At 41.3% G+C, this 13,263-nt stretch overlaps 1 protein-coding gene across 1 annotated transcript in view; it reads left to right on the forward strand.

Annotated features, from left to right (window-relative positions):
- LOC120998306 (oocyte zinc finger protein XlCOF7.1-like) overlaps positions 1 to 13,263 on the forward strand; it is a 1,981,422-nt gene that overhangs the window by 1,669,046 nt on the left and 299,113 nt on the right. The window contains exons 12-13 of the mRNA XM_040428964.1: positions 8,623 to 8,701; positions 8,799 to 8,890. Coding sequence (XP_040284898.1) covers positions 8,623 to 8,701; positions 8,799 to 8,890 — 171 coding nt within the window. The remainder of the gene's footprint in view (positions 1 to 8,622; positions 8,702 to 8,798; positions 8,891 to 13,263) is intronic.

Below are 13,263 nucleotides of genomic sequence, written 5' to 3' on the forward strand. Positions count from 1 at the left end.
TTGTACAGATCAGGAAGAGTTATGCGCTTCCTGTCCCGGCCCAATGATCATGTGACCACCGGGGGTGGGGGAGTGCAGGAGCTGGCGCGTCTGCCATAGACCTCGATCAGCCCTGCACTGAGGCTGTACAGCGCTGTATACTGCTGTACAGCCTCTCTGGGGGGAGAAAAAAAAATGAAGTTAAATGTCCCCCAGAGGTCTTGTATGACCTTATGGGGGACACAAAGTGTAAAATAAAAAATAAAAATAAATAAAAATATAAACAGTTTTGAAAAATTTTTTAAAGTTTCACATAAATATAAAAATAAATGTCCCCCCAAATCCATTACTTAAAAAATTTAAGAAAAATAAATAAATAGACATATTTGGTATCAACGCATCCGCAATGACCGGCTCTATAATAATATCATATGATCTACCCCATCAGGTGAATGCCGTAAAAAAAATAAACATTGCACCAAAACAGATTTTTTTTGGTGAGCTCACCTCCCAAAAAACATAATTTTAATCAATCAAAAAGTCGTATGTCCCCAAAATGGTAGCAATAAAAATGTCACCTCATCCCGCAAAAAATGAGCCTCCACTCAAGACCATAGCCAGAAAAATAAAAAAAATATGGCTCTATGAAAATTGCAACACAAAAACATGATTATTTTTTCTAATGCACGCGACCATGGAACACGGACGTGAGTGGTCCGTGGTATCCCGGCCTGGCATCCTGCTGAGTGCAGGAGCGCACGGCGTCATTGGTTGCTATGACACCGTGCGCTTCGAGGCGCCGCTGCAGTACAGTAATACACTGCATGGCAACCAATGACGCCATGCGCTCCTGCTCTCAGCAGGATGCCAGGCCGGGATACCACGGACTGCTCACGTCCATGTTCCACAGTCGTGTGCATTCAGCCTTATTGTGTAAAATGTAAAAAATCTATAAAAAATACATAATTGGTATCGCCGCGTTCGTAACAATTGGCTCTACAAAAATATCGTGATCTACCCCATCAAGTGAACGGTGTAATAAAAAAAACAAATACAAATTATGCCAAAACAGGTTTTTTTAGTCACCTGAAATCACAAAAAAAATAATATCAATCAATCAAAAAGTTGTATGTACTCCAAAATGGTAGCAATAAAAACATCCTCTCATCCTGCAATAAACAAGCCCTCACACAAGATTATAGCCAGAAAATGAAAAAATATGGCTCTAAGAAAATGGCAACACAAAAACATGATTTAAAAAAAAAATATGTTTTTATTGTGTAAAACGTAAAAAAATAAAAAAAATATACGTATTTGATATCGTTGCATCCGTAAGGACCGGATCTATAAAAACATCACATGATCTTCCCCATCAAATGAACGGTGTAAAAAAAAGATTTGAAAAATGACTTCACCTCCCAAAAATTTAATAAAAAGCAACCAGAAAGCCAAATGTACCCCAAAATGGTGGCAATAAAAACTACAGCTTGTCCCACACAAAATAAGCCCTCACGCAGCTCATTCAACAAAAAATAAAAAAACATGACAGAAAACTCCATGTTAGAAAATCCAGATGCCGCTCCTTCCCTTCTGAGCCCTGGCGTATCTGCAAATAACAGTTTACGACCACAATTGGGGTGTTACTGTATTTAGGAGAAAATTGGTAGCAAATTGGGGGATATTCTCCTGTTATCTTTTGTGAAAAAGAAAGTTTGGGCCTAAAGCACCATTTTCTTGTAAAAACAAAAATGTAATTTTTCATTTTTACAACCAAGTATTAAAAATTCTATGAAACAGCTGTTGAGTGAAGTGCTCGCTACACCCCTTAAAAATTCCTTGGGTGGTGTAGTTTACAAAATGTGGTCACTTTTTGGGGGTTTTCACTGTGGGGATACCTCAGGGCCTCTTCAAATGCAACATGGTGCCGAAAGACCATTCCAGCAAAATCTGCCCTCCAAAAACCATGTGGCGCTCCTTGCTTTCTGTGCCCTGCCGTGTGCCCAAGCAGCGGTATACGACCACATATGGGGGGTTTCTGCAAACTGCAGAATCAAGGTAATAAATATAATGTTTGTTTTGTTGTTAACCCTTGATGTGTCCCAGGAAAAAATAGATAAAAATGCAAAATCTGCAAAAAAAAATTGAAATTTTGAAATTTCACCTCTATTTTGCTTTAATTCCTGTGGAATACGTAAAGGGTTAACAACATTTCAAAAACCACTTCAGATGCCATGGTCAAATGTGACCATGGCATCTGAGCAGACCGGAACGGGAAGTCGCGCGCTTCCGGTCCGATAACAGCTTTCCCCGGCTGAGATCGGGGAACGTGTTACCTTGCGCTAATTGACCGAAGTCTCAAGCAGGCTTAAGAGTCAATTAGATGACTATGCCAATACAAGCCACTAGGTGGCAGCCTTGTATTGATATAATGCAAATGAAGTCTTCAATGATGGCTATTTAGCCATCACTGAATACTATGGGCAGTTTAATGATTGCCAGTTATTGTCACCTAAGGTGACTTAAAAAAAGTAACAAAAAAAAAGTTTTTATAAATATAAAAAAATTCAAAAACCTAAAAGTTCAAATCACCCCCCTTTCCTTAAAATAAAAATACTTAACCAATAATAAAAAATAAAAAACATCATGGGCATCGCCGCGTGTGCGAAAATGCCCATACTATTAAAATATAACAATATTAATGGCATATGGCAAATGGCATAGCGGGGAAATAAAATAAAAACTGCCAATTTGCCATTTTTTGTCACTTCAACTAACATAGTAACATAGTACATAACTTTGAAAAAAGACATTTGTCCATCCAGTTCGGCCTGTCATCCTGCAAGTTGATCCAGAGGAAGGCAAAAAAAAAAACAGTGAGGTAGAAGCCAATTTTCCCCACTTTAGGGGAATAAAAAATTCCTTCCCGACTCCAATCAGGCATCAGACTAACTCCCTGGATCCACGACCCCTCTCTAGTAGCTATAGCCTGTAATATTATTACACTCCAGAAATACATCCAGGCCCCTCTTGAATTCCTGTATTGTACTCACCATCACCACCTCCTCAGGCAGAGAGCTCCATAGTCTCACTGCTCTTACCGTAAAGAATCCTCTTCTATGTTTGTGTACAAACCTTCTTTCCTCCAGACGCAGAGGATGTCCCCTCGTCACAGTCACAGTCCTGGGGATAAAAAGATGATGGGAGAGATCTCTGTACTGACCCCTGATATATTTATACATAGTAATTAGATCTCCCCTCAGTCGTCTTTTTTCTAAAGTGAATAACCCTAATTTTGATAATCTTTCAGGGTACTGTAGTTGCCCCATTCCAGTTATTACTTTAGTTGCCCTCCTCTGGACCCTCTCCAGCTCTGCTATGTCTGCCTTGTATACAGGAGCCCAGAACTGTACACAGTCCTCCATGTGTGGTCTGACCAGTGATGTGTAAAGTGGTAGGACTATGTTCTCATCACGGGCATCTATGCCCCTTTTGATGCAACCCATTATCTTATTAGCCTTGGCAGCAGCTGCCTGACACTGGTTTTTGCAGCTTAGTTTGCTGTTCACCAATATTCCTAGATCCTTTTCCATGTCAGTGTTACCGAGTGTTTTACCATTTAGTATGTACGGGTGACTTGCATTATTCCTTCCCATGTGCATAACCTTACATTTATCAGTGTTAAACCTCATCTGCCACTTATCTGCCCAAGCCTCCAATCTATCCAGATCCCTCTGTAGTAGTATATTGTCCTCTGTAGTATATATACAGTATACTGTCCTCTGTAGTATATATATACAGTATACTGTCCTCTGTAGTGTATATATACAGTATACTGTCCTCTGTAGTATATATACAGTATACTGTCCTCTGTAGTATATATACAGTATACTGTCCTCTGTAGTATATATACAGTATACTGTCCTCTGTAGTGTATATATACAGTATACTGTCCTCTGTAGTGTGTATATATACAGTATACTGTCCTCTGTAGTATATATACAGTATACTGTCCTCTGTAGTATATATACAGTATACTGTCCTCTGTAGTATATATACAGTATACTGTCCTCTGTAGTATATATACAGTATACTGTCCTCTGTAGTGTATATACAGTATACTGTCCTCTGTAGTGTATATACAGTATATTGTCCTCTGTAGTATATATATACAGTATACTGTCCTCTGTAGTATATATACAGTATACTGTCCTCTGTAGTATATATACAGTATACTGTCCTCTGTAGTATATATACAGTATACTGTCCTCTTCAGTGTAAATTACTTTACACAGTTTAGTGTCATCTGCGAAAATTGACACTTTACTATGCAAGCCTTCTACAAGATCATTAATAAATATATTGAAGAGAATAGGGCGCAATACTGACCCCTGAGGTACTCCACTAGTGACAGTGACCCAATCTGAGTGTGTACCGTTAATAACCACCCTCTGTTTTCTATCATTGAGCCAGTTACTTACCCACATACAGACGTTTTCTCCCAGTCCGAGCATTCTCATTTTATATACTAACCTTTTATGCGGTACAGTGTCAAATGCTTTGGAGAAGTCCAGATATACGACATCCATTGATTCGCCGCTGTCAAGTCTAGAACTTACCTCCTCATAGAAACTGTTTAAATTAGTTTGACATGACCGATCCCTCACGAAGCCATGCTGATATGGCGTTATTTGCTTATTTCCGTTGAGATGCTATCTTAGAGCATCTCTCAGAAAACCTTCAAACAGTTTACCCACAACAGATGTTAAACTTACCGGCCTATAGTTTCCAGGCTCTGTTTTTGGACCCTTTTTGAATATTGGCACCACATTTGCCATGCGCCAATCCTGTGGGACATTCCCTGTCAGTATAGAGTCCGCAAATATCAGAAATAAGGGTCTGGCTATGACATTACTTAATTCCCTTAGGATACGGGGGTGTATGCCATCCGGTCCTGGTGATTTGTCTATTTTAATCTTTTTAAGTCGCTGTTGTACTTCTTCCTGGGTCAGACAGGACACTTTTAATGGGGAATTTATTTTTACATTCTGCATTTCATCTGACAGTTTATTTTCCTCAGTGAATACATTGGAGAAAAAAATATTTAACAGCTTTTCTTTCTCCTCGTCGCTCTCTGCGACTCCCCCCTCATTACTCTTTAAAGGGCCGACACCTTCAGATTTATACTTTTTAACATTTATATAATTGAAGAACATTTTAGGGTTAGTTTTACTCTCTTTAGCAATTAATCTCTCGGTCTCTAGTTTGGCCGCTTTTATTTGTTTTTTACATGTTATAGTTTTTTCCTTATAGTTTTTCAGTGCTTCCGTGCCATCCTCCTGTTTTAGTGATTTATATGCTTTCTTTTTGTCATTTATTGCTTTCTTTACAGTTCTATTTATCCACATTGGTTTCTTTTTGTTCCTTAACCTTTTATTCCCATACGGTATGTACCTCTCACAATGAGATTTTAGGATGCTTTTAAAGATATCCCATTTTGTGCCTGTATTTTTATTTTTGAGGACTTTGTCCCAGTTAGTTAGGCCTATGGCCTCTCTTAGTTGGCTAAATTTAGCTTTTTTGAAGTTTGGTATTTTTGTTCCTCCCTGTAGAAACGCTCTTTTGAATGATAATTGGAAGGTTATTACTTTTATGGTCACTATTTCCCCGGTGTCCCCCAACCTGCACGTCTGTTGTTCTGTCAGGTCTATTGGTTAATACTAAGTCCAGTATGGCCGTCCCTCTAGTCGGGTCCTGAACCAGTTGGGAGAGGTCATTGTCTTTGGTTATTGCCAAGAACCTGTTTCCCTTATGAGATATACAAGTTTCAGTTTCCCAGTCTATATCTGGGTGGTTGAAGTCCCCCATAATAACCACCTCATTATGATTTGCCGCCTTGTCTATCTCGTTTAGTAGTAGATTTTCTGTGGACTCTGGTATATTAGGTGGTTTATAGTAAACTCCTATTAGTAATTTATTGTTGTTTTTAGCTCCATGTATTTCTACCCACAGAGACTCCACATGTTCATGTCCCTCACTTATATCTTCTCGGACTGTGGGCTTTAGATAAAGGCAGACCCCTCCCCCTCTCCGATTTTGACGATCCTTTCTAAACAGACTGTAACCTTGTACATTAACTGCCCAGTCATAGCTATCATCCAGCCATGTCTCAGTTATTCCCACTGTCATAGTCCTCCTCACACATCACTAATTCCAGCTCCTCAGTTTTATTAGTCAGGCTTCTGGCATTAGTATACATACATTTGAGAGGTTTATGTATATTTTTTACCCTACACCTTTCCTTCTGAACTGTTCTAGTCCCTCCTTCCATTCCTCCCCCAGTCCCACTACCTGCCCCCGGTCTCTATCTGCACTATCTTCCCCTCCTATACTGCCTTTGAGGTCCTTGCCCTAAGCTTTTGACATAAATCCCTGAAATCATTTTTAAGGACTCTCCACCTACCCCTAACTTTGTCATTGGTTCCGATATGGACCATGACCGCTGGATCTTCTCCAGCCCCTCCCAGTAATCTGTCAACCCGATCCGCGATGTGTCGAACTCTAGCGCCAGGAAGACAGCACACTGTTCGGCGATCACGGTCTTTGTGACAGATTTCCCTATCTGTTCCTCTAATAATGGAGTCTCCCACTACCAGCACCCGTCTGCCCTGCTCTCCTGGTCCCCTGCTTACTGGAGCTGACATTCCCCTGACTGGCAGAGGAAGTGTCCGTCTGCAGCAGTGCCGTCCCTGGACTGACATCCCCCTCATCTGCCAAACGTGCAAACTTGTTGGGGTGTGTCAGATCAGGGCTAGCCTCCCTGGCACTCCTCCCTCTACCCCGCTTTCTAACTGTTACCCAGCTAGCTACCTCACTTTCCTCAGCCTCCTCTCTGTCACCCTCCCCCTCATCTACCCCAACGAGTGCAGACATCATGCAAGATGTGCACTGGACGGCGTTGTCAATTGTGCAACACATACTAAATGGGGATTACAACAGTAAAAAAGTAAAACCGTAAATATGATTTAGAATTAGACCCTGTCTGCTGTAGTTGAAGGACTACCTAGAAGTAAGCCAACAACACACAAGGAAATTATAACCAACCTTAGTTTCCTGCTCTTTGTCTTAAACTCCTTTTCCTTTAACTCGACTTAATAAAAAGTGATCAAAAAGTCGCACACACTTAAAATTGGTATCACTGAAAAGTACAAATCGTCCCGCAAAAAATGAGCCCTCACACAGCCCCGTACACATAGCTACAAAAACGTTATAGGGGTCAGAATATGGTTATGAAAAAAAAAAAATCCTCAAAGTTTAAAATTTTTTCAGTAATAAAACGCAAGAGAAATTATACAAGTGTGGTATCGTTGGAACCGTACTGATCTGGAGAATGAAGATAACAAGTCAATTTTACTGCATAGTGTACAGTGTAAAAAACACATTATCAGAATTGTGTTCTTTCCCAATTCTACCCCATTTGGAATTTTTTTACCGCTCCCTTCTACATGGTATGCAACCCTAAATGGTGCCATTAGAAAGTACAACTTGTCATCCAAAAATAAGCCCTCATTAGGCTATGGGAATGGAAAAATTAAAAAGTTAGGACTATGGGAAAGCGAGGAGTGAAAAACGAAAACGCAAAAATGGAAAATCCCAGGGTCCTTAAGGGGTTAAAAAAGTTGACTTTGGAAATTTTCTTAAAAATTTAAAAAATTGCTTCTAAAAATCTAAACCTTCTAACGTCCTAAAAAAATAAAATTAGATTACTAAAATGATGCCAACATAAAGAAGACGTATGGGGAATGTTAATTAATAAATAACTTATGAGGCATCACTATCTGTCGTTAACGTTAGGTTTCACCTTTATTTATAAAAAAAATCCAATCGACTCAAATTTACTATTAACATGAAGTACAATGTGTCACGAGAAAACATTCTCAGAATGGCTTGGATAAGTAAAAGTGTTCCAAAGTTATTACCACATAAAGTGACACATGTCAGATTTGCAAAATTAGGCCTGGTCAGGAAGGGTGCAAATCGCCCGGTCTAGAAGTGGTTAAAGACGACGATATCCCTGTTCACAGGATGGGATAAATATGTGACCACTGAGACCCCACTGATCATGAAAACGAGGGTCCCGTGTCCTCCTTGTGGACGTAACAGACGTTCTCATAGATATCTCCAGCATTTTCACTGACCGTGACGGGAGCAGCAGACATGTACAGCCACCGCTCCATCCATGTGAGGACACAGGACCCCTGTTCTCATGATCTAGGAGGGTCCTAGTGGTGGGATTTCTATGTGGGGTGACTGGATTAGTTTGGGGTTTGGTAGAAAGTGGGTGAGGAGCAGAACATTGTTATTTAGGCCCCAATAACTAAACCTAGAAGTGAAGGAGCTGAGAGAAGAGTCTGATCTATAGACAGATCTACAGGAGGCCATGTATTCAGTCACTGTGTGCTTGTTTCTCCACAGATGGATCCGGGATGAGAAATCCCCCTGAGAGATGTCCCCGTCCTCTGTATTCCCAGAACTATCCGGAGGAGAAGCTCCCAGAGAACCATCAGGTAGATGGAGCTGATGCCTCACCAGAATCTGACCAGAAAGTGATTGGACCAAAGATGAATTTACATTTTTCTTGTTTAGGATGAAAATCTGATTGATATTAAGGTTGAGGTTAAAGATGATGATGAAGAGGAGATGGATTTATGGGGCGATCATCAGTGTAAGAATTGTCTGCATTGAGCGTCACCTGGATGCTACTACCATCATCTTATCATCACATGTAATCAATCTATTCTTTCACTATGTGTTTCTTACAGATGGAATCATAGAAAGAAATCCCCCCAAGAGATGTCCCTGTCCTCTGTATTCCCAGGACTGTCCAGAGGAGAAGCTCCCAGAGAACCATCAGGTAGATGGAGCTGAGCCCTATACACATCTATATAGGGGGGTCCTCCAGTCATAGAGGGGTCATAGATTGTGGGGGTCTCTTATGTGGATCTGTTAGATTTTCCACCTGTCTGCTGTATTGTACTGAATTGTTACAGATGACAAATCAGGGGGAAGATCTGACTGATATTAAAGTGGATGAAGAAGAGCGGATGATGGGCGATCCCCCGTGTAAGAGTGAGGTGGAGGAGGACATTCTAGTCCATGTGACCACAGGTATGGAATAATGAATGGAGAATGGCGAACTCTGTGTGCACACCAAGTTAGGTGTGTTTAGGCCACTCATTTAGCTGACCGCTATCCCTCCGACTCCCCCATATACCTCCATGCTCGGCTGAGTGTCTGAGTTTTCAGTGGGGCGTCCAGATACTTCTTGTGGATGTTTATCTCCCGGGAGAACAAAAGGATCGGTCACTGAAATTCCAAACACCCGATACTTCTCTCCCACGACCTGATCTGCCCTCAGTGAAGCAAGGCTGTTATTTTATGTTCTTTTTCAAAACCTCAACCATTTTCATTGACCGTTGTAGCCCATTTATTCCAGGGGTCCTAGATGTTATGATATCTCCTTAAGTTGTCAGTTTTTATAAAGTATCTTCTCATTTCCTAACATAGGATTTTTAAGATGGCCTCCCTCCCATACCCGTATCTGTCCCCGCGCACAGTTTTTAGTATCTTTAGCTCTTTCTGAGGCTTGCTGTAACAAGTGGGCTTCTGATTAAGTGGAGTTAAAGAAAACGAGTTTAAGATAAGGAGCAGGAAACTAAGGTTGGATAGAATTTCCTTGTGTGTTGTTGGCTTGATTCCAGCTAGTCCATCAACTACTGCAAACAGGGTCTAATTCTAACTCATATTTACTGTTTTCATTCTTTACTCTTCATCCCCATTAAACATGTGCTCCATGGACAATGCCACTAAGTGTGTGTCCTGTGCAGTGTGTCCGTGCCTTGAAGAGCCGTTCTAGGGTGAATACTTTTGCGCTAGATGCAATCATGTTGCATATTTGGAAGCCCAGATCTTGGATCTAAATAAGCAGCTTGAAATACTTAGGGGCATTGCAAAACTGGAGAGAGGCTTAGACCTCACTGTGCAGGAGCTGACTGGGGTCAGTGAAATGGAGGGGGGTGGAGGAGGGCAAGATCATAACTATCAGATCAGCAGTTGGGTTAATGTAGAAAGAAGGATTAGAAGGAAAAGTCTTAGGGAGGCTAGTCCTTAGCTGGCACACCCTAGTAAATATGCCTGTTTGGCTGATATTAGGGATGAAAGCCCAGGGCCAGCAACTCTGCAGCAGGTCGTTTCTCCTAACAACCAGGAGGATGACCGCTGCAGGAAGGATGGGAAAAGGAGTGCAGCAAAGGTCAGACAGATGCTGGTGGTAGGGGACTCTATTATTAGGCGGACAGATAGGGTCATCTGTCGCCGAGACCGTGAATGCCGAACAATGTGTTGTCTGACGGGTGCTCGGGTTTGGCATATTGCGTATCGGATTGACAGATTGCTGGGTGGGTCTGGGGAAGACCCGGCGGTCATGGTACACATTGCACCAATGACAAAGTCAGTGGGAGATGGAAGGTCCTTAAAAATGATTTTAGGGAGCTAGGTGAGAAGCTCAAGTCCAGGACCTCCAAGGTAGTGTTTTTAGAAATACTACCAGTGTCACGAGCGTCACCAGAGAGACAACGGGAGCTTAGAGAGTTAAATAAGTGGGTCAGAAGCTGGTGCAGGAAGGAAGGGTTCTGGGTTCATGGAGAACTGGGCCGACTTCGCGGTCGGTTACAGGCTCTAAAGTAGGGACGGGCTGCACCTCAATGGGGAGGGTGCAACTGCCCTGGGGGAAAAAATGGTTAGATGGCTGGAGGATATTTTAGACTAGGATCTGGGGGGGAAGAAGGTGTCATACTAATAAGGGGGTAGATAGAGAGTGGGATATAGAAGGGGACAGTGGGGATTTAGTGGGGGCCGGGGTTAGCAAGGAAAATAGGGAGAAGACTGGGAATAACTATACATTTATAAAAAATAGAACTGCTGGTAACAAGAACCTGTTACATACAAAAATTAACCAAGGTAACCAAAAAAAAACGGATAATCACTTTACAGGTAATAGTAATTCAAAATCTATTTTCACAAATGCCAGAAGTCTAGCTAGCAAAATGGGAGAGCTGGAGGCTATGGTACTAGTAGAACACATAGATGTAGTTGGTGTAGCTGAGACATGGTTGGACGCTTCACATGACTGGGTTGTTACTATTGAGGCTTTTACACTATTTAGGAAAGACTGGGTTAATAGAAAAAGTGGTGGCGTGTGCCTGTATGTGAGGAGTTATCTGAAGAAAAGTGTGAAAGAGGCAACTGTGGGTCCAGATGGTGAGGATGTGGAAACCTTATGGGTGGAAGTTCAAAGGGCTATAAACACTGAAAAAATAATACTTATAGACTAAGTCTATAGACCCCCTAACATCACAGAGGAGATATAAATGCAACTGTATAACCAAATAGACCGGGCGGCACAGGCGGGTACAGTGGTCATAATGGGAGATTTTAACTTCCCAGACATTGACTGGGGTCACGGTTCTGCCTCAACTGCAAAGGGGAGAAAATTCCTCAACTTGACGCAGGACCACTTTATGGGCCAGTTTGTAGAAGCTCCCACTAGGGGCGATGCTCTGTTGGATCTGGTAATTTCTAATGATGCAGAGCTTGTTGGTAATGTTACTGTTCGAGAAACACTAGGTAATAGTGACCACAATATAATTATATTCCCCCTAAACTATAAGAAGCAAACTCTGTCAGGCAGAGCAAAGACACTGGATTTCAAAAAGGCTAATTTCCCTGGGTTGAGGGCAGCATTTCAGGGCATAGACTGGGAGCAGCTACTGTCACATAATAATACTGAGGATAAGTGGGAGAGCTTCAAATCCACATTGAGTAATTGCACTTAAAAATTTAGCCCTTTAGGTAACAAGTATAAACTGCTAAAATAAACCCCCATGGGTTACAGCTACTGTAAATAGGGCAATAAAAGACAAAAAAAAGGGCATTTAAAAAATACAAATCTGAGAGGTCAGCTGTAGCGTTTGAAGATTAAGGGCTTAATAAAATCTGCAAAAAAAAAGGAGATAAAATTAGCAAAGGTACAAAACGAAACAGCAGGTAGCAAAAGAAAGCAAAACAAATCCCAAAAAGTTTTTTAAATATATAATTGACAAAAAAACATAGGTCTGAGCAGGTAGGTCCCCTAAATAATGGTAAAGGGGGGGGGGGGTAGTCACTGAAGATAAGGAAAAGGCAGAGTTCCTAAATAGGTTTTTTAGCTCTGTATATAAAAAAGAAGAGAAATGAGATGATATCTGTGGCGCCGGGGTTGTTAGTACATCCAGCGATATACTCAATTGGCTAATTGTAGATATGGTCCAAGAGAAGTTAAATAGGGTAAATGTGAATAAAACTCTGGGTCTTGATGGATTACACCCAAGAGTGCTTAAAGAGCTCTGTTCAGTCATTGCTGTGCCCCTGTTTATCATTTTTAAGGATTCTTTAGGGACTGGTACAGTGCCAAGTGATTGGCACAAGGCAAACGTGGTGCCCATATTCAAAAAGGATCAAGGTCCTCCACAGGTAATTATAGACCAGTAAGTTTAACTTCTTTTGTGGGAAAAATGTTTGAAGAAATCTTAAGGGACTATATACAGGAGTATGTGACTATAAATAATATTATAAGTGATAACCAGCATGGGTTTACCAAGGACAGAAGTTGTCAGACTGGACAGAGAGGCGGCTGTGGATGTAGTGTTTCTGGATTTTGCAAAGGCTTTTGATACTGTCCCTCATAGACGCTTAATAAGTACAGTAAGGTCTATTGGCTTGGAAAGTATAGTTTGTAATTGGATTGAAAACTGGCTGAAGGACCGTGTCCAGAGAGTTGTGGTCAATGATTCCTATTCAGATGGTCCCAGGTTATAAGTGGTGACCCCAAGGTTCAGTGCTGGGCCCTTTATTATTTAATTTATTTTCTTAATGATATTGAGGACGGGATTAATAACACCATATCTATTTCTGCAGATGACACTAAGCTGTGTAGAACTGTACGATCTATGGAAGATGTCCACAAACTACAAGCTGACTTGAACAATCTGAGTGATTGGGCATCAATTTGGCAAATGAGGTTTAATGTGGACAAATGTAAAGTTCTGCATCTTGGTAGTAATAATCTCTGTGCTTCATATGCCCTAGGTCAGGGATCAGCAACCTTTGGCACTCCAGCTGTTCAGAAACTACAACTCCCAGAATGCTTCATTCACTTCTGTGGGAGTTAGAAGAACAGCTGAGCATGTT

The sequence above is a fragment of the Bufo bufo genome, chromosome 4, assembly GCF_905171765.1.
Source record: "Bufo bufo chromosome 4, aBufBuf1.1, whole genome shotgun sequence".
NCBI classification, from domain to species: Eukaryota; Metazoa; Chordata; class Amphibia; order Anura; family Bufonidae; genus Bufo; species Bufo bufo.